At 49.4% G+C, this 26,852-nt stretch overlaps 2 protein-coding genes across 3 annotated transcripts; both read left to right on the forward strand.

Moving 5' to 3' along the window:
* Positions 1-79: 79 nt before the first annotated feature.
* Positions 80-4,947, forward strand: LOC309816444 (UPF0764 protein C16orf89 homolog). Its single transcript, XM_082643938.1, has 5 exons — positions 80-267; positions 1,475-1,610; positions 2,270-2,374; positions 3,839-3,925; positions 4,690-4,947. The coding sequence occupies exons 2-5, from the start codon at positions 1,475-1,477 to the stop codon at positions 4,776-4,778; spliced, it is 417 nt and encodes a 138-aa protein (XP_082500064.1). The 5' UTR covers positions 80-267; the 3' UTR covers positions 4,779-4,947.
* Positions 4,948-16,413: 11,466 nt separating this feature from the next.
* On the forward strand, positions 16,414-25,341 carry NAGPA (N-acetylglucosamine-1-phosphodiester alpha-N-acetylglucosaminidase). 2 transcript variants are annotated; one of them, XM_082643473.1, is made up of 11 exons: positions 16,414-16,510; positions 16,598-17,056; positions 18,056-18,195; positions 19,164-19,272; positions 20,343-20,471; positions 20,957-21,162; positions 21,267-21,314; positions 22,356-22,484; positions 22,645-22,776; positions 22,862-22,925; positions 24,555-25,341. In XM_082643473.1, the coding sequence occupies exons 1-11, from the start codon at positions 16,425-16,427 to the stop codon at positions 24,763-24,765; spliced, it is 1,713 nt and encodes a 570-aa protein (XP_082499599.1). In that variant the 5' UTR covers positions 16,414-16,424; the 3' UTR covers positions 24,766-25,341. The 2 variants fall into 2 exon arrangements, with proteins under 2 accessions (XP_082499599.1, XP_082499600.1); XM_082643474.1 differs by having other exon boundaries at positions 16,601-17,056.
* The last annotated feature ends 1,511 nt before the right edge of the window (positions 25,342-26,852 follow it).

Genomic DNA, 26,852 nt, shown 5'->3' on the forward strand with positions numbered 1-26,852 from the left:
AATCAAAACTACTCTTTTTTTTGCGATACGCGGGCCTCTCACTGTTGTGGCCTCTCCCGTTGCGGAGCACAGGCTCCGGACGCACAGGCTCAGCGGCCATGGCCCACGGGCCCACGGGCCCAGCCGCTCCACGGTATTTGGAATCTTCCCGGACCAGGGCACGAACCCTCATCCCCTGCATCGGCAGGCGGACTCTCAACCACGGCGCCACCAGGGAAGCCCAATAAGCAGGTTTTAAACCCCTGCTTCAGACCTCAGGAGGCGGAAGTGAGTAGCCTGTCATTGTTCAGCCATGAAATCCAATCACAATGGTGGGGGGTGGGGGGTGAGATTCTGTTGCACAGAGAGCTTTGCATGCTGAACTGGATCATAGGGCATTAGAAAAAGAGAGAGGGAAGCAGCAGAAAGAACTCAGTAAACAACAGATGGAAAAAGGTCTTAGAACAAAGTCAGTAGCTAGCTGCTTCCAGAAAACCAAACCAAGTCCAAAACAGCCCCACCATCACTTCTGTGCCCAAACACTCTTCCAAGCACAAGATTTGCTAGATACACATTTTATTTTATTTTATTTTGGCCTGACCGTGGGGCTTGTGGGATCTCAGTTTTCCGACCAGGGAATGAACCCGGGCCATGGCAGTGAAAGCACCGAATCCTAACCACTAGACCACCAGGGAATTCCCGCTAAATACTCATTTTAAACATATATTTATTTATATACAAAGTAGGGCTTGCTATCTCTATTCAAAAATGTTACTCAATGTCCAGAAATTGTTAGCCAAGAAAGGACTTGCTGATTTTGTTTAATAGATTTTTTTATTATTATTTATTTGTAAGCTGTCACAGCCCAGTGTTTTTGTAAGTACAATAAAAGCCAAGTTACAAGGAAAGTTATTGTGATTACTAGATTCAGCAGATAGAAACTTGCTCTGACATATTGCTATAGAAGTTTCCAAAGCCTGTTCTCATCCCCTGTCCTTGTCTCCGTGCAACCACTCCGCGGCCCAGGCTTTGAGCTGCACTGTAGCTGCCGGCTTGCGGGGTTAGGCTGGAATCAGAATGCGGTGACAGAGCGCTTTAGAGCGCCCCCTAGTGTTGGGCGTCGTGTCAGGCACTTCCAGGTTATGGTACCACCCCCCCGCCCCCAACAAGCGTCCCTCGGGTGCAGCTCCCATCGGCATCGCCCTTTCCCCGTGAAAATCCTTGAGGCTCACAAAGGTTAACTTAGGGGGTGGAAGTCGCACAGCTCCTAAGCTGCAGAGCCGGGGCTCGAACTCATCTCTCTCTGTCCCCCAGTGACTAAGCCCCACCAGGCTGGGAGTGTGGATAGGGAAGAAATTTTGGGAAAAGGGAAAGGACCTGCCCCAAAGGCAGCCACTTAAAAAACCGTTTCAGAACAGCAGGTCTTTTCCTGTAACAGCGCGCATGAATCGCTCAGACCACCAACTTCCTTGTCTCTTGGTGTTTGTTCCCCCAGATGGAATGCACGAAGGGGCTGTTCCGCCAGAGCCAGCGCTACGTGAACCTCTTCTGTGCCAACATGATGGACCTGAACCGGAGAGCTGAGGCCATCGGATATGCCTACCCCACCCGGGACCTCTTCATGGAAAACAGTGGGCCCCCACGTTCTGCTCTAGGAACAAAGCAGCAGGGTGTCCCTGATTCTGGCCACACACACAAACACACACACACACTAGGGCTGCCAGGTTTAGCAAATGAAAATATAAAAGGCCCAAACAAACTTGAACTTCAGATAAACAATGAATACACTTTTAGTATAAATGTATCCCAAACATTGCATGGGCTATACTTAACAATTTTTTTCTTTTTTTTAATTTTTTTGCCACACCGTGTGGCATGCTGGATCTTAGTTCCCCAATCAGGGATCAAACCTGCGTCCCCTGCAGTGGAAGAGTGGAAGCACTTAGTCTTAACCACTGGACCACCAGGGAAATCCTACTTAACAATTTTTTATTCATCGTTTATTGGAAATAAATTTAAGTGGGAATCCTGTATTTTATCTGCCACTGTTTTGACTGCTTCCTGCCCCCAAAATCTGACCCAGTGACGGAGCTCTGGACAGACTGAACAAGGCAGGACCCGGGTTTGGGGGCCCCTGCTTACTAAGGCAGACCCTCAGGGCTGCCTCCTTGCAGCCACTGTGCTGAGTGCCCACATCCTCGTGCCGTCTCTCTCTAGCAGGTGGCACCATGGTGGCCTTGGGGAGGGGGAAGAGGTGGGCCTGCAGAGGGTCCCCTGTCTTTGCTTCCAGTCATGTTCTGTGGAATCGGTGGCTTCTCCGACTTCTACAAACTCCAGTGGCTGGAGGCCATTCTCAGCTGGCAGAAGCCACAGGACGGATGCTTTGGGAAGCCAGGTGAGCTGTACTTCCTCCCTGGCTGGGAGCAGGGGTGGGGGTGGAGGCGCTGGGCTTCTATGCCAGTTGGGGAAAGGATGCACTGGTGTTGGGGTGGGGGGTTCAGAGAGAGATGTGCAACATGCATGTCCATGCACACACATGCATGCACGCACACACACGTGGAAATAGGCTCAGAGTTTTGGAAGCCAAAACTTTGCAGGATGAGGGGCAGTCTTGTTGGAAGATATCGGACCCCTGCACCTGTGTTAACAAATTCATTTCTTCATCAAGTATTCCCTGACCACCTACTATATGCCAGACCCAGTTCTAGGCTCTGGAGAAACTAGGCAGGGAAAAGAGGAAAGAGGAAAAGAGACAGAAACCACCTACACAAACCAGTAAGTGAAATGCGAGTTCTGATAATGGTTGTGAAGGATACATCAGGCTGAGAGAGAAAAGAACATTGGAGAAGCTTCTTTAGGCAGAATAGTCAGGGGAGGTGTCTGAGAGGTGGTGACATAGAAGCAGGGGTGGAGGGAGCTATATTCAATATTCTATGATAAACCATAACGGAAAAGAATATGAAAAAGAATATGTATATATATAACTGAGTCACTTTGCTGTACAGCAGAAATTAAACACAACATTGTAAACTGTACTTCAATAAAATTTTTTTTAAAAGAAGAAGCTGGGACTTCCCCACCGGTCCAGTGGTTAAGACTCCATGCTTCCACTGCAGGGGGCGCAGGTTCAGGGTTTGATCCCTGGTCCGGGAACTAAGATTCCCACATGCCGCGAGTCGTGACCAAATATTAAAAAAAATAAAGAATAAAAACAAGAAATAGAGAAAAAGAAGAAGAAGAAGAAGCAGAGGGTGGAAAGGCAGAGGATGCAGCCCCTTTCCAGCCATGTGACACCAGACAGCTGGTCCTCTTTGGAGTAATTCGCTTCACCTCTCTGAGCCTCAATTTTCCTGTCTATAAATAAATGAGCAAAATAATCTCCACCTTCCTGAGCTGTGAGGAGTAGACATAATACATATGAAACCACCTAGCTTTTGCCAGGTACAGGCAAGGCTCCCAGTAAATGCTGGCTTCTCAAATGAGAAGCTTAGGATGCTCAAAGACCAAAGCTTTTGAAATAAGATAGTCTGTTTTGAAACAGGCGCTTATAAAATGAGGATTCTCAGGCCTCCAGACCTATAGATTCAGCAGGTGGAGGGGCTGCGGACCCCCATTTTCAATGAGCTCCTCTGGCCATTCTGATGTGGGTGATTGGGGGACCACAATTTGGGAAACATCAGTAGATGCAGATTGAGGTGGTGTGGAAGTATCTCTATCCAGGGGCAAGAGGAAACTTCCGGAAGAGCCTCCAGATTCAAGAAAATACTTGAGTTGCTTGAGGTGTTGTGAAGAGTAGGGGGCTTAGCCAGTAATATTTAAAAATCCATCTTGAGAAGTTCACCTTTCATTCTTCTCTCAGGTGCTGAAGATGAAGAATTACCCAAAGCCATTCAGTACCAACAGCATCTTTTGAGAAGAGTGAAGAGGCGAGAAAAACAATTTACAGGTAATGAAAATACCCAAGACATGAAACCAAAACCTAGAAAGGATACACATAGCTTGCCCTCAAGGAAAACAGGCTCCCAGCATCACCCAGGAGCCAGGATGGGAGGCCTTTGTGTTTGGGAGCTAGAGGGAAGGGTAGGAGTCTCTGATGCCCTCCTCTTTTAAAGTGGGGAGTCCAGAGATGCTGTCTTCAGTGAAGGGAACATAAAAGAGAAGTTTCAGTGTATTACACACTGAAAGTCACAGAGATAACCCCTCTCAGTCAAAGTCCAGTCAGGAAAACAGAACCTGCATCAGGAACTTCAGCAGAGAGAATTGAATATAGGGAGCTCAGAGGTGCTGCAAGAGTTGAAAACAGGAAAGATGAGAAAACACAGACATTAACCACTGCAGGAAGCCCCCGTCCTCCCTGGAGGCAGAGCTGGAGGGACCGTGAGAGGAGATGGGGTGAGCGGAGCCTGCAGAGGCTGGACGCAGAGGAGACAGAGAGGGGCAAGGGGAGAAATACCCTGGCTTCCCCCCTCATCCCACCTGTGCCTGCCTGTGGTGGGCAAGGCAGTCTGGGAAATGTAGTTTGGAGGGGTTGGTGCACTGGGGTTTGGAGCAAAGAAGGGCAGAGAGGGCATCTTTGAGCCAGGGGACAAGTGATGAACACAGTTCTGGTGGCCGCACGTCCCCAGGCTGGCCGAGGGAACATCTGAAAAGTACTCCCAATGGAACAGTGGCCACCCCCCAGCACTCACAGCAGGGCCTCTGCCTCCCCAGATGGCTGCTCTTCCCACAACATGGCCATGGCTGTCACGGCCCTGGGTGGCTTCATCTACGTCCTGGCGGAACTCCCGCCAGCAGACTGAGAGCTGCGGCCGCCCACACCGACACCACCCAGCAGCCACTGACAAGGATGGTTCCACGCCTGCCACCCGCCAGGAAGGTGAAACGCACTCCTTTCGTCCTTCCTTCCTTAGTCCTGGGGCCTGGGTCACACCCTGAGAAGGAGGCAGCCGAAGCAAAGCAATCCAGTGTCATCCCCTCGGGGAGCAGGGCTGGGGAGGTGGGGCTGGGATGGACCCAGGCTCGGAGCAGATGAATAAATTTAGAGTGCAGTTGAGTGGGGAGTTGGGTCTTGTTCCTCAGCCTTTCAGACAACTTCACTTGGGGTAATTATAGCACCTATCCCAATATTACCTCCACAACTGTGACAGTTATGTCTGTAGAGTACTGAGAACAGTACCTGTAATGTAGTAGCTGCCAGGTAAATGTTACCTGTTCCTGCATAGTGATGATGTCGCATTCCGTGGGAGCTTGTCCCGAGGCAGTTGGCGGGGGGCCGGGGGTGGGGGGTGGGGGAGGGGGGGGCTAGCTCATCAACGTTTCTCTCATTCCCAGCTTGCTTCTCTTCCCTCCTGTTCTGCTTCAGTGTGAGCCTATCTAAATGTGTCAGGTGGAGCCCTGACACTAATCTCATGTCCGGGAAAAGACCTGGAAACTCATTATAGGCCCAGGTGTGTCTGTGGTGCTGATTTCAGGATACGTGCACGTGGGCGTTAAAAAAAATAAAAGCTAAAAACCCAGTCTTCGGACTGGAAGGCTCTTAGTGGCTGATGATCATATTTATGTGACAATTTAAACATATTTGAGAATCTGAATTAAAATACCCTTTGCTCTTTCTGTGCCCAACTGAATAATCCAGTGGGAGGAATAGTTCTAAATCTGTCCTTTGGGAGTTGGTCTCCTCTATCTATTCCTCTTTGCTGCTGCCCCGGATGCCTTCCCGAAAGTGCTCTTAAACTGTCGGGCCCAAAGGAACATTCCTGGATTTTGTTGGCAAGTGTTACTTGCTTTTGAGATTGTAGTTTCCTTGGGAAACCAGGAGCCAGAATTTAATACCCACTCGGCACTTTGTATTCTTCAGGGATTTCTTCCACATTACCTCTCAAACAAAATTTACGAAGAGAGGCACAGAATCAGATAGGGTTGGGCCGGGTAGGCCAGGACGGGGGGCGGGGGGTAATATAAGATTAATATGAATTTGTGATGGATTCGTTGATGGAGGCTGACACTGATTCATTTTTGGAAGGCCTGAGTTACCAAACCAGGATGGAATGATCTAGGAGAAACCTGAGTTTACAAGTCACTTTCAAGGAAAGGGAATCCTAATCGAAACAGGGAAGAAAAATTTACAAGGCAAACCCCACCTGAATCACTTCTTTGGATTTCTGTTGCCGTGGGCCCTGAAAAGAGGTGAAAACAGTGGATGAGTCTTTTCACCTCAGCTTCTCCTCACTGAAGATGGATCCTGTGAGCATTTACCATGGTGTGGAGGTGGGGCTTCATTTCCCTTGTTCTGTCACTGCTCATGACCTCCCTAGAAGAGTTTCTCAACCTGTCACTGCTCACTACCTCCCTAGAAGAGCTCCTCAACTTGTGGCCTGTGGCTGCCTGCATCAGAACCACCTGAGGTCTCCTGTTAAACATGCAGGCTGGATTCTCATCCAGCCACCAGGAGGGAACCCATGTGACAGCGAGAGCTAGATTAGCTTGAAGTCACCATGTCCCATTCTCTGTCCCTGGGTTCTCTGTCCCTCAGCGACTGTGCCTCCGCTCTCCTCCCACACCAGTGGTCAGGGAGACTGAACCCGGCAACGTTTCACCAAGACACTCTGTGTTTCCCAGGTCTTCACTCTTCCCTTTCTTCCATCTGGATTACCCATCCTGATCCCATCCCCCAGTTCAGTTAAGATTTTATTTGTCCTTTAAAATTCACCTAGAACGTCACTTGTCCCATGAAGTCTTCTCCCATTCTCCCACCCGCCTCCCTTTTTTTACACGGCACTTTAGGCACCTTATTCTGACACTTGTGCACTTGTGGATTCTATCATCAGATGCTAAACCACCTTAGGGCATGGGTGATATAGTGCTCTCTTTGTGTGCCCAGCTCCTACTGTACTGCCTGGAGCAGAGAAGTATTTAATAAATGTTCGCAGAATTAAATAGGAAAAAAGAAAAGAAAAACCAGGCTCTTTAGGATGTGTGTCCAAGTCTTAGCTGGTGGAAGAGGGCTTGGGCTTTCAGCATTGTTAAGCCTGGTCTGGCAAGTCCCAGCAGGATGAGGGCCCCTAACGTCACCCACACACATGGAGCGTATGACAGAACCTCCTGCCTCTGGAAACCTCAAAGCCAGGCTCTAGCATATTGTAAATACCCTCATAGCACTTTACATAAGAGATACAGAACACAGTGCAGACAGAAGAAATTGATCCTGGTTTATAATTCGAAAAGGGTTTTATAAGAGCAAGTTTGGTTTCCCAGACTCCAAAACAAACATGCATCCCTGCCCCCCACCCCCCAGAAAGAAGTTCCTCCTGGGCAGGAGAGCAGGGGGCCCAAGGGCTCATGCTTCAGAGCCAGCTGCCTCCTCTGCTAACAGCTGTGTGACCTTGGGCCAGTAGCTTGCCCTCTCTGTGCCTCCATTTCCTTTTCTGTACAATGGATAGCATAATGATACCCACCTTCTAGGATTCACGAAGGGATTTGATAAAGTGGGGCAGGTTAAGCCCCTTGCACACTGCCTGAGGCTTAGATGAGCTGGGGGACTGTTAGCTGTGAGTTTCCTCAGAAAACCCAACATCCACACCACCTCTGGGGTGTTATCAGTGGTTTATGCCCTCATAGAGATGACAGTCAGGTGAGGAGACAAGCATAGGAAACAATCGTAATCAAGCAGTTGAGTTTATGGTAGGCAAAGACTGGGTACACTGCTTAAACTTTCTTCTTTCCCTCGATGGATTAACGTATACCAATGCATAAACGTTGTTCGTGTTCTTAGTGGGGAAAACATATTTGCTCTATTTCATGCCCTGCTGGGGCTCAGAGCTCCCAGCCAGAGAGCCTGCTCAAATGTGTGAACAAGGTAACAGCAACGAAAGAGGCATCTTCAGGAGATGTATGACTCAGAGCTGAAAAGTACATGTAAACCACATACACCATAAACTGTCACACGCTATGGACTGAGGACTCCAAGGAGAGGCCACACCCCCAACCCCCATCCTGTCAGCTTTATCTTAAAGCCCTCTGGGGTCCTTTGCAATCACTCCCTGTTTCCACACACACACCCCACCCCGGTCCTCAGGCAACCACTAATCTTGCTATCTCTCCAGATTGGATGTTCAATACAAATGGAGTCACATTCAGGACTTTCAGGGGTGATTAAATGTCCTAAAGTAGATTAAAGTGATGCTGTGATATCTCTGTACATTTACTAAAAATCATGACCTGTACACTTAAAACAGGTACATTTTATGTTATGTAAATTATACCTCAATAAAACTTAAAAAACAACAACAAACTTCCAACGGTTTCCTGTTTCACTTGGGCTGAAATCCAAAGTCATTTCCCTGGAGTGCTGAAGGATCTGGCACTGGCCTGGCTCTCCCATCTCCACCCTCCCAGCTTTTGCCCTACTGGATGCCTGATCCTCCTCTTCTCCCCAAGCTCTGTCCGCCCTCCAGGTTCTGCAGTGCCCTCTGCCTGCAAGGCTCTGGCTCCCATCTCCACACAGCTGTCCCTGCTTCCCTATCCTTATGTCTCTGTCTAAATGGGCTTACAGAGGCCTTGTCTGCCACGCCTGCAACATCATTCTCTCTCTGTCCTGCTGCTTCATGGCTTTCACCACGCCTGCACTGTGTACTGTCTCATTCACATTTAAGCTCCATGAGGTCCAGGTCGGTCCTCCTGTTTCATCAGCATCTAGCACAGAGGAGGTGCTCAATCTGCCATATCCACAAATGATTGTAGAGCCCAGATAAGGATGCTAAGAGGGGACCAAGGTTTTCAAAAAGAAGAGTAGGTGTGGAGGCAGACTCAAGATGGCGGTGTGGGAAGATGCGGAATTAGCATCTCCCCACAACTAGGGCGCCTGCCAGCCGCTGGTGGGGGACTCTAATCCCCAAGGAGACGGAAGGAACCCCACAGTGAACTGGTAGGACATAGGGGGACCGGAGGGGAGGAGAAGTGGAGACAAGACAGGATCAGTGCCCCTGAGGCTGGGGAGATCAGGAGAGGCAGGTGGGAGGGACTCTTCAGGAAAAGTGGGAGAGGAGCGGAGGGCAATCACCTGGTCCACTCGGCCCGGGGAGCCTGCTGAGCTCCCAGGCCAGTACCCACCCTCCAAAGCCCCATCCAGGCCGCGTAGGTCCTGGGGCCATAGGAGGGAGGCTGGGAGATCAGGAGAGGCAGGCGGGAGGGCCCCTCCAGGAGGAGCGGGAGAGGAGCAGAGGGTGATTGCCCTGCCCACTCAAGCCCAGGAAGCCTGCTGGGCTCCCAGGTGAGGTCCCCTGCCCTCTGAGACCAGGGGTGGGGGTCATGCCTGGGCACCTTCTGTTCCTTGAGCCTAAGCCCCACCCCCCACAGACCCCAGGGGCTTTTCCAGCCCTGTGGGTCCTGAGCATTGGCCCCGCCCACTGCCTAAACCTCACCCTTACTTAGGCCCCGCCCTCCACAGCCAAGGCCTTTCCCCCCCACCTTTTTTTTTTTTTTTTTTTGGCCACCCCAGCGGCTTGCAGGATCTTGGTTCACAAGCCTGGAGTCGGCCGAAGCTCCTGTGGTGGGAGCTCTGAGTCCGAACCACTGGAATAACAGAGAACCTCAGGCCCCAGGGAATATTCACTGGAGTGAGGTCTCACGGAATTCCTCATCTCAGCATCAAGACCCAGCTCTACCCAATAGCCTACAAACCCCAGAGTTGGAAACCTCAGGCCAAACAACCAGTGAGACAGGAATACAATCTCACTCATTAGGAAAAAAAAAAAAAAAAAAGAGAGACAGCAAAAAAATATGTCACAGATGAAGGAGCAAGGTAAAAACCTACAAGACCAAATAAATGAAGAGGAAATAGGCAATCTACCTGAAAAAGAATTCAAAGTAATGATAGTAAAGATGATCCAGAAAGTCGGAAATAGAATGGAGGCATGGATTGAGAAAATACAAGAAATGTTTAACAAAGATCTAGAAGAACAACAAACAGAGATGAACAACATAATAACTGAAATGAAAAATACACTAGAAGGAATCAATAACAATAACTGAGACAAAAGAACGAATAAGTGAGCTGGAAGACAAAATGGTGGAAATAACTGCCAAGGAGCAGAATAAAGAAAAAAGAAAGAAAAGAATTTAAGACAATCTCAGAGACATCTGGGACAACAATAAATGCACCAACATTCAAATTACAGGGGTCCCAGAAGAAGAAGAGAAAAAGAAAGGGTCTGAGAAAATATTTGAAGGGATTATACTTGAAAACTTCCCTAACGTGGGAAAGGAAATAGTCACCTAAGTCCAGGAAACACAGAGAGTCCCATACAGGATAAACCCTAGGAAAAACACACCAAGATACATATTAATCAGACTAACAAAAATTAAATTCAAAGGAAAAATATTAAAAGCAGCAGGGGAAAACCAAAAAATAACATACAAAGGAATCCCCATAATGTTATCAGCTGATTTTTTCAGCGGAAACTCTGCAGGCCAGAAGGGAGTGGCAGGTTATACTTAAAGTGATGAAAGAGAAACACCTACAACCAAGATTACTCTACTCAGCAAGGAAGTCAAAAGCTTTGCAGACAAGCAAAAGCTAAGAGAATTCAGCACCACCAAACCAGCTTTACAACAAATGCTAAAGAAACTTCTCTAAGCAGGAAACACAAGAGAAGAAAAAGACCCACAAAAATAAACCCAAAACAATTAAGAAAATGGTAATAGCAACACACATATCAATAATAACCTTGAATGTAAATGGATTAAATGCCCCAACCAAAAGACACAGACTGGCTGAATAGATACAACAACAAGACCCATATATATGCTGTCCACAAGAGACCCACTTCAGACCTAGGGACACATACAGACTGAAAGTGAAGGGATGGAGAAAGATATTCCATGCAAATGGAAAATGAAAGAAAGCTGGATTAGCAATACTCTTATAAGATAAAATAGACTTTAAAATAAAGACTGTTACAAAAGATAAGGAGGGACACTACATAATGATCAAAGGATCAATCCAAGAAGAAGATATAACAATTATAAATGTTTATGCATCCAACATAGGAGCACCTCAATACATAAGGCAAATGCTAACAACCATGAATGGAGAAATCAACAGTAACACAATAATAGTAAGGGACTTTAACACCCCACTTACACCAATGGACATATCATCCAAACAGAAAATAAATAAGGAAATACAAGCTTTAAATGACACAATAGACAGGATAGATCTAATTGATATTTATAGAATATTCCACCCAAAAGTGGCAGAATACACTTTCTTCTCAAGTGCACATGGAACACTCTCCAAGATAGATCACACCTTGGGTCACAAATCAAGCCTCAAAAATTTAAGAAAATTGAAATCATATCAAGCATCTTTTCTGACCACAATGCTATCAGATTGGTAATCAATTACAGGGAAAAAAACTGTAAAAAACACAAATACATGGAGGCTAAACAGTGCACCACTAAATAACCAAGAGATCACTGAAGAAATCAAAGAAGAAATGAAAAAATACATAGAACAAATGACAATGAAAACACGATGACCCAAAACCTATGTGACGCAGCAAAAGCAGTTCTAAGAGGGAAGTTTATAGCAATACAACCTTACCTCAAGAAACAAGAAAAATCTCAAATAATCTAATGCTACACTTAAAACCACTAGAGGAAGAAAAACAAAGAAAACCCAAAGTCAGTAGAAGGAAAGAAATCATAAAGATAAGAGCAGAAATAAATGAAATAGAAATGAAGAAAACAATAGCAAAGATCAATAAAACTAAAAGCTGATTCTTTGAGAAGATAAATAAAATTGATAAACCCTTAGGCAGACTCATCAAAAAAAAGGGAGAGGATGCAAATCAATAAAATTAGAAATGAAAAAGGAGATATCACAACTGACACTGCAGAAATACAAAGGATTATGAGACTACTACAAACAACTATATGCCAATGAAAGGGACAACCATGAAGAAATGGACAAATTCTTGAAAAGGTACACTTTTCCAAGACTGAACCAGGAAGAATTAGAAAATATAAACAGACCTATCACAAGTAATGAAATTGAAACTGTAATTTAAAATCTTCCAACAAACAAAAGTCCAGGACCAGATGGCTTCACAGGTACAAATTCTATCAAACATTTAGAGAAGAGCTAACATCGATCCTTCTCAAATTCTTCCAAAAAATTGCAGAGGGAGAAACACTCCCAAATTCATTCTACAAAGCCACCATCACCCTGACACCAAAACCAGAAAAAGATATCAAAAAAAAAGTTTAGACCAATATCACTGATGAACATAGATGCAAAAATCCTGAACAAAATACTAGCAAACAGAATCCAACAGCACGTTAAAAGGATCATACACCATGATCAAGTGGGATTTATCCCAGGGATGCAAGGATTCTTCAATATATGCAAATCAATCAATGTGATACACCACAATAACAAATTAAGGAATAAAAACCATATGATCATCTCAATAGATGCAGAAAAACCTTTTGACAAAATTCAACACCTATTTATGATAAAAACTCTCCAGAAAATGGCCATAGAGGGAACTTACCTCAACATAATAAAGGCCATATATGACAAACCCACAGCCAGCATTGTTCTCAATGGTGAAAAACTGAAAGCATTTCCACTAAGATCAGGAACAAGACAAGGATGTCCACTCTCACCACTCTTATTCAACATAGTTTTGGAAGTCCTAGCCACAGCAATCAGAGAAGAAAAGAAATAAAAGGAATACAAATTGGAAAAGAAGAAGTAAAACTGTCACTGTTTGTGGATGACATGATACTATACATAGAGAATCCTAAAGATGCCACCAGAAAACTACTAGAGCTAATCAATGAATCTGGTAAGGTTACAGGATACAAAATTAACACACAGAAATCTCTTGCATTCCTATACACCAACAACAAAAGATCGGAAAGAGAAATTAAGGAAACACTCCCATTTACCACTGCAACAAAAAGAATAAAATACCTAGGAATAAACCTGCCTGAAGAGGTGAAATACTTGTACTCAGAAAACTATAAAACACTGATGAAAGAAATCAAAGATGACATAAACAGATGGAGAAATATACCATATTCTTGAATTAAAAGAATCAATATTGTGAAAATGACCATACTACCCAAAACAATCTACAAACTGAATGCAATCCCTATCAAACTACCAATGGTATTCTTCACAGAATTAGAACAAAAAATTTTACAATTCATAAGAAACACAAATGACCCCGAATAACCAATTCAATCTCAAGAAAGAAAAATGGAGTTGGAGGAATCAAGCTCCCTGACTTCAGATTATACCACAAAGCTACAGTAATCAAGACAGTATGGGACTGGCACAAAAACAGAAATATAGATCAACGGTACAAGATAGAATACCCAGAGATAAACCCACACACATATGGGCACCTTATTTATGACAAAGGAGGCAAGAACATACAATGGAGAAAAGACAGCCTCTTCAATAAGTGGTGCTGGGAAAACTGTACAGCTACATGTAAAAGAATGAAATTAGAAGACTACCTAACACCATACACTAAAAATAAACTCCAAATGGATTAAAGACTTAAATATAAGATCAGACACTATAAAACTCCTAGAGGAAAACATAGGAAAAACACCCTTTAACATAAACCACAGCCAGATCTTTTTTGACCCACCTCCTAGAGTAACAGAAATAAAAACAAAAATAAACAAATGGGACTTAATTAAACTTAAAAGCTTTTGCACAGCAGAGGAAACCATAAAGAAGACAAAAAGACAACACTCAGAATGGGAGAAAATATTTGCAAATGAAACAACAGACAAAGGATTAATCTCCAAAATATACAAACAGCTCATGGAGCTCAATATCAAAAAAACAAACATTCCAGTTAAAAAATGGGCAGAAGAACTAAACAGACATTTCACCAAGGAAGACATACACATGGCCAAAAGGCACATGAAAAGATGCTCAACGTCGCTAATTATTAGAGAAATGCAAATCAAAACTACAATGAGGTATCACCTCATGCCGGTCAGAATGGCCATTATCAAAAAATCTAGAAACAATAAATGCTAGAAAGGGTGTGGTGAAAAGGGAACCCTCCTGCACTGTTGGTGGGAATGTAAATTGATACAACCACTATGGAAAATAGTACGGAAGTCCCTTAAAAAACTAAAAATAGAACTACCATATGACCCAGCAATCCCACTACTGGACATATACCCTGAGAAAACCATAATTCAAAAAGAGTCATGTACCACAATGTTCATTGCAGCTCTATTTACAATAGCCAGGACATGGAACCAACCTAAATGTCCATTGACAGATGAGTGGATAAAGAAGATATGGCACATATATACAATGGACTATTACTCAGCCATAAAAAGAAACGAAATTTAGTTATTTGTAGTGAGGTGGATGGACCTAGAGACTGTCATACACAGTGAAGTAACTCAGAAAGAGAAAAACAAATACTGTATGCTAACGCATATATATGGAGCCAAAAAAAATGGTACTGATGAACCTAGTTGCTGGGCAAGAATAAAGAGACAGACATAGAAAATGGACTTGAGGACATGGGGTGGGAGGGGGAAGCTGGGGTGAAGTGAGAGTAGCATCGACATATATACACTATTGAACGTAAAATAGTTGGCTTGTGGGAAGCAGCAGCATAGCACAGGGAGATCTGCTTGGTGCTTTGTGATGACCTAGAGGGGTGGGATAGGGAGGAGGGGAGGGAGGCTCAAGAGGGAGGGGATATGGGGACATGTGTATGCATATGGCTAATTTGCTTTGTTGTGCAACAGAAACTAACACAGTATTGTGAAGCAATTATCCTCCAATAAAGATCTATTTTTTAAAAAAAAAGAGTAGGTGTGAGCAAAGGAGAAGTCCTGAGTTAGCTGGTTTGGCTAGAACTGTATTTTGGGACTTTTTAAAAGACAAACTGAGGGACTTCCCCGCTGGTGCAGTGGTTGGGAGTCTGCCTGCCAACGCAGAGGACAAGGGTTCAATCCCTGGTCCTGGAGGATCCCACATGCTGCAGAGCCACTAAGCCTGTGCGCCACATCTACTGAAGCCTGCACACCTACAGCCTGTGCTCTGCAACGAGAAGCCACCACAATGAAAAGCCCTCACACTGCAACGAAGAGTAGCCCCCATTCGCCGTAACTAGAGAAAGCCCACGTGCAGCAATGAAGACCCAATGCAGCCTAAATAAATAAACAAATCTATTTTTAAAAATAGAAAAAAAAACTAAAAGGGAGAGGGACTTCCCTGGTGGTCCAGTGGTTAAAACTCTCACTCCCAATGCAGGGGGCCTGGGTTTGATCCCTGGTCAGGGAACTAGATCCCACATGCCTCAACTAAAAGATCCCACATGCCGCAACAAAGATCCTGTGTGCTGCAACTAAGAACTGGCACAGCCAATTAATTAATTAATTAATTTTTAAAAAGAGGGAGCAAAGTCAAACACTTCCTGGCTTGCATCAGCCTCCGGAGGGGATGTGTTAATTTCTTCCTCCCTGCAGTCATTCACAGGTGGGCCTGGTCAGGATGTTTTCTGTGAACTAAACAAAGGTATTTTAGCTTAATGCTCATTACCTGGGAGGCAGGGTTCCCAGAGATGGGCTATTACGTATAATTTAAGCTTATAGGCAACATGCCTTTAGTGGTTAAGTTGTAATAGAATACAAAAGGTTCTTCCCTATTACACAGTGTCCCAAAGACCCATCTTACCCAAATTAGAATTCAGGCCTCTTTTATACTAAAAAGGGAAAGGGGTGTTGTTGGTTGTTGCAGACTTCTTGGTGCCAGAATCCTTTGTTCTTGAAGCTGCCCACAAAGGTCAGGTTACAATGTTCATGTAAACCTCCAACAGGACAAATGTTATCCTCTGTTCTGCAACTTTTTATCTCTATATGAATGGAAACGTGTTATACCTTTAAATGTTAGAGGCTTGAGAATGGGCTATCCTGTATATTTCAGGCTATAGGCAACATTCTTAACTTGTAGCAAAAGCAACAGAATACAAAAGTTAAAGAAACAGATCTAATGTGGAGTCAGATTTGTTCTCCCTCTTACACTTACAACAACTTGGCAAAGGAGTGAAAAACATCTAAGTAGGGAGAAGAATAAAGGTCAGAACTTGCCATAGACTGCCTGCCACCTGCAACTCCTAGTTGACTGAGAACAGAGGACTTCCAGGGGCAGGGAAGTTGGTGGCAGACTTTGGCTTGTTTGCTGATGATTTTTGGCACCTGGATATAAAGCAGTTTTCAACGTGAAAACTTCCCGCCGCCCCAGCGCCCGCCCCTTCTAAAATAACACGGTAAATTACAGTAAGAGATCTCGGGATATCCAAAAAAGTATAAGCAATTCAGAGTTAAAAGCTGCCACCAGAAGTCCTGAGTCATGTGGGGTGGGCCCACGTGACCGGAGGCCCGAGTCCAACATGGCGGCCTCCATTGGTCGTTTCCTTCTCTTCTTCATTTCACTGCGCGGCTTCCTCGGTGAGGCGTCCGGCGACCTCGGCTCGGGGTGAGTACAGCTGCCGGGGGCAAGCCTCGTTGGGGGGTCCCCCAGACCCCCGCACAGCACTCCGAGCTCAGGTCTGCCCCATCCCAGCAGGGCCTCCCGCGACGATGACTTGCTGCTGCCTTACTCCCGCGCGCGGGCGCGCTCTGCCCGGGACTGCACAAGGGTGCGCGCCGGCAGCCGCGAGCACGAGAGTTGGCCGCCGTCCCTCTCAAACCCCGGCGCACGCGGCCCCGCCGTACGCATCTTCGTCTCGCACTTCGCAGACCGCGCGGTGCCCGGCCACCTGACGCGGGCCGCCGAGCCCCTGCGCACCTTCTCGGTGCTGGAGCCCGGCGGGCCCGGCGGCTGCGCTTCAAGGCGCCGCGCCACCGTGGAGGAGACGGCGCGGGCGGCCGGCTGCAGCGTCGCCCAGAATGGCGGCTTCTTCCGCATGGACACGGGCGAGTGCCTGGGGAACGTTGTGAGCGACGGGCGGCGGGTGAGCAGCGCCGGGGGGCTGCAGAACGCCCAGTTCGGGATCCGCCGCGACGGAACCCTGGTCACCGGGTGAGGAGGCAGGGAGTCCCGTGACTGTCTAGGCCCTAGATTCTAGAGCAGAGGTCCTGAGAGTTGAGGTGTAGCCGTGCCGCCGTGCTCAAGTCCCCTAACCAAACTGAGCCTCCGTTTTCTCATCTTCAGGATGGGGAAAGTAATGCCTTCCTTGTAGAGTTTATTCGTTTTCCAGTATCGTGTAGCGCTTGCTTTGTGTCGGTCAATGTGCTGCGTACTGGGGATATAGCTGTGAACAAGCACAGTCTTTACCTTCAAAAAAGGACACTACCCCCCCCCACCACCATTACTAGGAAAAATAAACAAAACCCAGGGAGATAATTAAGTTAATTCAAATTGTGTATGTGCAGTGAAGCAATAAACAGGTTGAACAGATTGTAAATAGAGTGTTGAGTTTCGGGAAGGTTATCAGGAAAGACTGAGGAGGTGACCTTTGAGTTGAGACATGAAAATTAATCACAAGTCAGCCAGAGTCAGAACTGGAGGAAGAGCATTGCAGTCAGAAGGAACAGCAAGCACTAAGGCTCAGAGGTGCAGAGGGGCTTGGTGTGTGTGAGGGACTGAAGGAAGGAGCAAAGTATCAGAGGAGGACAGGACCAACTTTGGTCATTTATTTATTTATTTTGACTTTCGTCATTTAAAAGCTTGCTCTGACCCTGCTGGATACTAGGCTGGTTGGGCCGTAGTAGAAGCAAGGAGACCAATTAAGAGGAGGTTGCAGGCATCAGATGGTAGTTTGGCTGGGGTGACGGCCTGAGAGATTGAGGGCCATAGGTGGACTTGTGATCTGTTGAGGATGGTTGTTTCTGTTAAATGAAGTGTAGATTGGGATGCGTAGACTGTTTGCAAAGATTGCTTCCAGGACCAGGCAGGTTACTGGGCATGAGGAGGAATCAAGTAGCCAGGCGGCGGGGTGGGCGGGGGTAGTGGGGGGGGAGGGCACTCCCTGCAGCTGCCACTGCTGTTGACTGAATCTCATGCCTTCCCTGTGTCCAGGTACCTGTCTGAAGAGGAGGTGCTGGACACTGAGAATCCGTTTGTGCAGCTGCTGAGCGGGGTCGTGTGGCTGATTCGCAACGGAAGCATCTACATTAACGAGAGTCAGGCGGCTGAGTGCGATGAGACACAGGAAACAGGTGGGGGAGGGGCAATGAGTATGATGAGATGTGGGTGATGAGTGGGGGTGTTGGCAACAAGCCTCTTACCAGGACCGGTGGAGTGGCGGGGGACGTCTTTCAACAAGTACTATTCTAGGTATTGGGGATCAGTGGGGATTAAAGCAGATAAGATCCCTGCATTGTGGAATATATAAGAAAGGAAATAGATATTAAGTATACTGAAAAGAAGTGGTAAATGCTAAGAAAGAAAAAGTTAGAGGAAAGGAGCTATGAACAAGAGAATAGAGAAGTGTTCCTAAAATGTTTGTGGATCAGCAGCATCACCGAGGAACCTGTTATAAATGCAGAACTTCAGCCCCTACCCCTGTGCCTCGGTGCTACAGAATCAGAATCCCTGGGGGTGAGGCCCAAGAGTGTGTTCTAAGGAGCCCCCGGTGTGATTCTGATTGACATTCGATTTTGAGAACCACTGGGATATGGAATACTGGGACAGGGAAGGTTCCTCATGGCCCTGATATGGAAATGGGCTGTTTTAGACTGTGCAGTCAGGGAAGGCCTCATGGAGGAGGTGACTTAGATCAGAAGGCGCAAGCCATGGGAAGAGCTGGGGAGAAGTGCAGTCCAGCCAGAAGTAGAAAGTGGCTGCAGGGTGTTCAGAGGGGTGGGCCCCCAGGAGATGAGGTAGAAGAAGCAGGCTAAGGAGGTCATGCCAGGCCTTGGTAAGGCATTTGGATTTTGTTCCAAGGACAGTGGAGGCCGTTGGAGCATTTTCATCTGGAGTTTGATCTTGATTTACATTGAAGAACAGCCCTTTGGCTACTCTTTGGAGACTGAGTGGGGCGGGGCACAGGAAGAGAGATGTTGCATGCATAGACCTGGAGGTAGAGAGTGATGTCTCTGTGGAGAGTGACTGGCAGGAAGTGGCAGGTAGAGCTTAGTCAGCCTCCCGAAGGGCCAAGTGATCAGCCAGGCTGCCTCTCCTTCAGGTTCCTTCAGCAAATTTGTGAACGTGATGTCAGCCAGGACAGCCGTGGGCCACGACCGGGAGGGGCAGCTGGTGCTCTTCCACGTGGACGGGCAGACGGAGCAGCGGGGGTGAGTGCTGTGAGCCAGGGCCTCTAGGCCTGGGCTGAGTCCTGCTCTGAGGAACTTCAGCCCACCAGCAGCTGCCCTTCTGACCTCCAGCTGTTCCCTGGGGATGTTCACACCCATCTGTTCCCTGTCTTCCCACAGGCAGAGGGTCCCTAGATCTGTCCCACTTCCAAGAACTCATCATCTTCCACACACTTGCTCTCAGTCTCGCCAGCTTAGGGCCTCATCTCTCCTGAGCTCTGCTTGGGTTGAAAGGAAATTATTACAAAGTTAGCTGGGAGTAGACCTCAGTTCCAATCCTAGCTTGGCCATGTGCTGGCTCTGTGGCCATAGACAAGTCATTTGACCTCTCTGAGCTGCTGTTTCCTCCTCTGTAAAGTGAGTGTGCTAGTCTGCTGTTGCTGTGTAACAAATTAGCGCAGGCAGCACTGATTTGTTAGATCAAACCTTTGTAGGTCAGGAGTCAGTGGGTAGGGGGGCCCAACTGAGTTCTCTGTTCAGGATGCCCCACAGACAAAATCCAGCTGTTGGCCAGGCAGGGTGCTTATCTGGAGCTTCTGGGGAAGAATCCTCTTCCCAGCTCCTTCAGGTTGTTGGCAGAATACAGTTCCTTGGGGTTGTAGGACTGAGGTCTTTGTGTCATTGCTGGCTGGGGGCCTCTCCACTCATGAGGCTGCCCACATTCCCCCTCCTCTTGTATATCTTCAAGCTGCAAAAGGTGTGTCAAATCCATCTAATCTCCTTGTATTTCCAATCTCTCTCACTTCCTCTTCTGCCTCAGCCATAGAAAGCTCTCTGCTTTTAAGGGCTCCTGTGATTCCATCGGGGCCACCCAGATAATCCAGGACAGTGTGCCCATTTGCAGACAGCTGTGCCATGTATCATAACATGATCAGGAGAGTGATCTCTTGTTATAGTCATAGCTTCCCGGGATTGGGACAGGACACTTTTGGGGGGGCACTTAGAAATTTGCCTGCCGTAGCGGGTGTGTGATACTGTCCACTGTGGAAAGTAAGATGCATTAACCCAGAAACAGTTGTGGCAAGGTCAGCAGCACTGGTCTTGTGCCACAGCATTAACCTGTGGGAGATGGCGGAGTTCCTGCTGAAACAGAAAGTGGTCAATGCCATCAACCTGGACGGAGGGGGCTCTGCCACCTTCGTGCTCAACGGGACCTTGGCCAGTTACCCGTCCGATCACTGGTAAGCATACCAGAGCCCCCTTGTTGAGGTCCAAGGCCAAGCTTGTCCCCGACTGTCTCATTCAACAAATATTGAGTACCTGCTCTGTGCCCAGCTCTGGGGATTCAGCAGAGAGCAGGAGGAGCCAAGATCCCTGCTTCTCGCTGCTTACAGGAAGTATATGTAGCATACCAGCACTGCCCAGGCCAATGGAAGGGGGTGATTGGTCAGGAGAGACCTGAGGATAGTGAAGCATGAGCTGAGATCTGGAGGATGAGGGGCTAGGTGGGCATGGGAGAGCCTTCTGGGCACAGAAGAGCATGTGCAAAGGTCCTGGGGTGGAAGGGATTGTCAGGGATGGGAAGAACCTGTAAAAGGCTGGAGAAGGGACAATGAAGAGAGGCAGGGAAAGGCAGCCCTCAGGGGCTGCAGGGGGGGGGCGGTTTGAGGGTTTGCTGGGGTGGCCAGCACTTCAGCCTCTCTTCACACTCCTGTTTCCTCTGCAGCCAGGACAACATGTGGCGCTGTCCTCGCCGCGTGTCCACCGTGGTGTGTGTGCACGAGCCCCGCTGCCAGCCGTCTGACTGCAACGGCCACGGGACTTGCGTGGAGGGGCGCTGCCAGTGCACGGGGCGCTTCTGGCAGGGCGCCGCCTGCAGCGAGCTGGACTGTGGCCCCGCCAACTGCAGCCAGCATGGGCTCTGCACGGAGAGTGAGTGGGGCTCTTTGGGAGGCAGCTCCAGCCCGGGCTCCCCGCTCTCACTGCCCCAGCCCTGCCTGGGCCCTCACCTGACCTTCTCGGTCTTGTCTTGGCAGCCGGCTGCCGCTGCGAAGCTGGATGGACAGGGTCCAACTGCAGTGAAGGTAAAAGCCACCAGGCCAGCCTCCTTCCCGGCCCCCTGGGCACACGGGAGAGGGTGAGCCTGGCAGCTGTGAGCCTCAGCTGCCTTTATCCCTGCCTCCTGGTCTGCAAGCCGCTTCCCTCTTGTCTCATGCTTTTGCCTCACGTGTAAATCACTGTATTAGTGTCCTGGGGTTGCTGCAAGAGATTCCACCAACTCAGGCTTAAAACATTACTTTATTCTCTCACAGTTCTGGAGGCCAGAACTCCATAATCAAGGGGTCAGTAGGGCTGCACTGGCTCTGAAAGGTCTGGGGGAGGGGGCTTCCTGCCTCTTCCAGCTTCTGGGGGCCCCATGCATTCCTGGGCTGGTGGCTGCATCACCCCCGTCTCTGCCTCAGACTTCACAGGCACAGCCTTCTCCCCTGTCTCCAGTCTCCCGCTCTGTCCTCTTACAAGGACCCCAGGCCACTGGACTTCGGTCCACCTTAAATGCAGGATGTTTTCATTTCAAGATCCTTAACTTAATTGCATCTGCAAAGATCCTATTTCCAAATAAGTTCACATTCACAGCTTCTGGGGATTAGAACGTATCTTTGGGAGGACACAGCTCAACGCACTTATAACCCTCCATAGCTTAAATCCTTAGTGGCTTTCTTTGGCTCTGAGTGAAAAATTTGAACTCCTCAGCGTGACCTGCCAGGCCCCGGGGGCTCCAGCCACGCCCTGCTCTCCAAGCCTCAATGTCAGGTCCTCAGAGGCCTCCCCACCCCACCTCCTCAGTGCTTGGCTGCTGCCACAATCGGTCCCTTCCCTCCAGCGTGTGTCCTCCCTTGTCCTTTGACACCTGCTTTCTGGCTTGCTGGCTGCCTGCCCTCCATGAGATCACAGCCTCAGGGCCTGCCGCGTACCAAGTTCTCCAGAACAATCTGTTGGTAGAACATGTGAACCTACAGGGCCACTTGGGGCGAGAGAGTTGCGTTTGCAATCCTTTTGGCCCCCGCCTGGGGTGGGGTTGGGGGGCAGGACCAGATTTTGCAAAGGCCCTGCTTCCCCCATCCCAGCGTGCACCAGCGGCTCCTTCGGGGAGGACTGTGCCAAGAAGTGTCAGTGTCATAATGGAGCCACCTGTGACCCAGTTCGGGGGACCTGCGCCTGTCCCCCTGGTTTCACTGGAGACATCTGTGTGCAGGGTAAGCTGGAAGGGCCCCTGACTCAGCCAGGAGGGAGCCCCGCCCAGGGGATGCTTGTGCATCAGCTCAGTTCAGCACACCCCTGGGCCCATCCCGGCAGTGCAGAGAGAGGCCCTGCCACCGAGGCCTCCACCTCTGTCCTCCTGGCTCCTCCCTGCAGAGTGTCCCCTCGGCTGGTACGGGCCAGGCTGCCAGAGCCCTTGCAAGTGTGAGCACCAGTGTCCCTGCGACCCCCAGACCGGCAACTGCAGCCTCGCTGGGTCACGCACCTTGAACAGCATCCTCTCCCAAGGTACGGCCCCTCCCACGCTCCCCGGGGACAGCAGGGGGCAGACCCCTCCTCTCCCAACCTTCAGCCTCTCTCTGGCATCTTGCAGTGAAGCAGTGTCTCCCGCCACCCGAGGACACCCTGCAGACAGGAGAACTCTCCCTTTTCACCAGGTAGGTGCTTTGCTGGGAGCTGGGGCAGGGGTGGGAGGAATCCCCCCTCCCTCTGCCTTCGAGGCGTGGCCTCTGCTCAGGGTCTGGGCAAGGCTAGGAAGTGGCAGCTGGGCACCAGATGACAATTCTCTGACATAAGCACAGGGAGAGTCCTAGGTGGTGCTCGCAGCCACCTGTGCTGTCCAGGGAGATGCTGAGAAGGACCCTGGCCAACACCCCAGTGGAATCTAGGGGGCAGGGTGTGGGCTTTTTTTCTCAGCTTCCGGTGCAAGAAGTATGAAGCCCTGAGCAGTTCACGTCATTTCTCTGACACCTGGGGGTGTTCACCCCTCGTGTTGGGTCTTTATTTTCTAGTGCAGGGGGTCTTCAACTTGACCTCCAAGGGAGTGTATTAAAAGAGAGAGCTGGGCTTCCCTGGTGGCGCAGTGGTTGAGAGTCCGCCTGCTGATGCAGGGGACACGGGTTCGTGCCCTGGTCTGGGAAGATTCCACATGCCGTGGAGCGGCTGGGCCTATGAGCCGTGGCCGCTGAGCCTGCGCGTCCGGAGCCTGTGCTCCGCAACGGGAGAGGCCACAACAGTGAGAGGCCCGCGTACCGCAAAAAAAAAAAAAAATCTGGGTTCAAGAACCAATGCTGTCGGTCTGGGAGCCCCACTTGGAGAACCTCTCTTCTCATGGTTCTCACGTCCCATAACCCCCTGGGTGCCCGTCCCAGCCCCGTCCCCTCAAAGTGGGAAGCCAGGTGTAGGTGTGAATGAAAAGCCCCTTGGCCTTGTCCTGGAGGCAGCACCTGGGAGCTCATCACAAACGCAGATCCCAGATCCCTCCTGGAGGTCCTGATCCTGTGAGTCGGGTGGGGCCTGGAGGAAAATCCTGGAAGTGTGCTGGGAAATGCAGCTGAGCAGGGACCGTGGTTCCCGGGAGCCCTGCACCCCAAGCTCAGCCGCCTCGGGTGTGAGACCACATGGTCCTGCAGTGAGGGAAGGGGAGCCATGGGGTGCTGAGGGGCACGGCTGCAGGCCCTGCCGCCCGAGCAGTCTGCTTTTGCGTTGAGGGCTTCAGACAAAGACTCACGTGAAGGAAAAAAGATCATTGAAGGACCCCACCCATCCCCGCCAGCTCCCTGCCTTGGAGGAAGGGGTGCGGGTCCTCCCTGCTCTGTGTGCTTTGAGGACCCTGGAGAGAACCCAGCCTCTGTTGTCAACATCCCCGGAAGCACAGAATGCAAACTTCTGCCTCCCGGGGCAGATTAGGTCCCCAGCTGTGTTATATGTGGCCTGTACCCGTTGAAACTTACACTTATTAGCAACATCTGAAACTCAGTAACGTTCACGTAAAAATCTTCTTTTTCCATGGCTGCTCTTGAAATATCAGGAGATGTGGCCGCACCGGCCTTAGTCCCACATGACAACTGTCCCCACTGCTCCTGAACATGCGTGGAGTGTGCCCTCCACCCCACCAGGCCCGTTTGTTCCTCGACAGTTCCTGTGCGGTCCCTGGAGGCCCCCGACCCTGTGTCCCTGTTCTGGGTGGAGGAGCCAAGTGAGGGGATGGAGGGAGCCCCTCCAGCACACCCCCAGCCCGAATCGCCCAACAGTGTCCCCGTCCGGGGTTTCTCTCCTGCCCCCAGGACCACCTGGCTGGCCATCACCTTGGCCCTGGTTTTCCTTCTGCTGATCAGCACGGTGGCAAACGTGTCCTTATTCCTCGGGTCAAGGGCAGCGCGGAGCCGGCACCTGGATGGGGCCTACGTCTACCACCCACTGCAGGAGATGAACGGGGAGGTCCTGGCTGCTGAGAAGGAGCAACCGGGTGACACCTGTAACCCCTTCAAGGACTGACACCTCCAGCTGCCCGTCATGACCTGTTCTGGAGGCTCGTTGCCATGAGCTCTGGCTTCTGCAGGGGTAATTCCAAGGCCACTGACCATCTGGGAGGTCTCGACCCACGTGCCAAGCCAGGCCTCTGACAGCACCTGTGCCTCAGCCCCTCACCTGGCCGCCTGCCGTGGCACGTGCAACCCTAGCAGTACAGCGCGCCCTGGAGAGACTGCCTCCTTCCCTGCCTGCCTGTGCCTGCCGCTCACGAGGCCTGTCCCCCAAGGGCCTGCCCCGCTGCTGCCAAAGAGCCTCCGGCCTCCTGGGGCAGGGGCCGCTGCCAGTGGAACTCATGATGACCGAACTGTGGCCAAGTGGCAGGGTCCAGCCAGCCCCCTCGGATGGGGTGAAGAGACTATGGCCACATCAAGGGGGACCCCTTTTTACAGACCTCATCACTGAACTTGCCAACTAGAATTCTATTTCCTGTTATGGGAAGCTCCTTAAAGGGAAGAGGGGTGAAATCATGTTTACAGGCTATTTTGTCCTGCTGCCAAAAGGGTTTTTCTACCACTTGAATAAATTGATATAATAAAAGGACCCCTGGAGCGGCATCTGCGGAATCGTGGAATTGAGGAACCCCTAGATTTTGACAGGTGGAGCTGCTTAACCTGAGTCAGGGGCATGTCCAGCTCCCTTATCTATTTTGTTTAATCCAGGGGTTCTCACTTTAAAGTGTACTCAAATCACCTGGAAGAGCTCGCTAAAAATGCAGATTCTGGCCTGGGCTGGAGCCTCAGAGTCTGCAGGTCTCACTGACCTCCCAGGTGAAGGCTGCAGGTGTCTGGACCAGACTTTGAAAGAGGAAAGTTTAGTCCGCACCGTGTTTTAGTAGAATTTAAATTAGTTACCAACGCTTAGAAGTCAAGAGATTAACTCCAGTTTTCTGGTTTCTCTCTTTTTCTTTTTTATAAATTTATTTATTTATTTTTGGCAGCACTGGGTCTTTGTTGCTGCACACAGGCTTTCTCTTGTTGTGGCAAGCGGGGGCTACGCTTTGTTGTGGTGCGCAGGCTTCTCACTGCAGTGGCTTCTCTTGTTGCGGAGCACGGGCTCTAGGCACGTGGGCTTCAGTAGCTGTGGCTCGCAGGCTCTAGAGTGCAGGCTCAGGAGTTATGGCGCACGGGCTTATTTGCTCCGCAGCATGTGGGATCTGCCCAGACCAGGGCTCAAACCTGTGTCCCCTGCATTGGCAGGCGGATTCTTAATCCCTGCACCACGAGGGAAGTCCTCTGGTTTCTCTTTAAAAGAAAGAGCTCGAAGCCCCAGCTGATGCCCTCCCGCCGCAGCAAGGAGGCAATGACTTGTCCGAGCTGAGAATGGCTGGTGCCGTCTGGATCTGTCCTCTCCAGCTCATAACAGCCCCAGCAGCTGGCTTCCCTCGCCTGTGACCTGCATCCCTGCGAGTATGAGTTTGCAACTTGTGGCCTCGAAGTGTCTTTAGGAAGTGCCTGGCGACACCCTGCCCCATGAATATATATCACTGTGTGCTTAGCAGCTTTGGGGGGAGGGGAGGTGCTGCTGTTTCCAGCAGGTCCTCAAATAGATCCAGGCATGTGATGGACTGAATGTTTGCGTCCCCCCAAGGTTTGTATGTTGAAGCCCTAACTCCCAATGTGATGGTATTTGGAGGTGGGGCCTTTGGTTTAATTAAATTAGGCTTAGATGCGGTCATGAGGGTGGTGCCCTTATAAGAAGAGGAGGAGACAGGAGAGCACCGTCTCCGCGAGCACACAAAAGGACAAGGCTGTGAGAACACACGGTGAGAGGATGGCTGTCTACAAGCCAGGAAGCGGGCCCTCACCAAGAATGGAATCTGCCAACACCTTGATCTTGGACTGTAACTGTAGTGGTTACCTAGTGCTGTGCAGAAAACGAGCCCAAAACTGGTGGCTTTAAACAACCAGTCATTGCTTCTCATGAAAAATAATTGTTTCTTCTGCTTCTAAGGTCAGCTGGGTGATTCTGTTGATCTGGGCTAGGATCAGTGAGTCCAGGTGGGCTCACTTATGTATCTACCATCAGCTAATGGGCTAGCTGGGGCCTGGTCT

This window comes from Mesoplodon mirus (genome assembly GCF_964341445.2).
Source record: "Mesoplodon mirus genome assembly, chromosome: 15".
Classification (NCBI taxonomy): Eukaryota; Metazoa; Chordata; class Mammalia; order Artiodactyla; family Ziphiidae; genus Mesoplodon; species Mesoplodon mirus.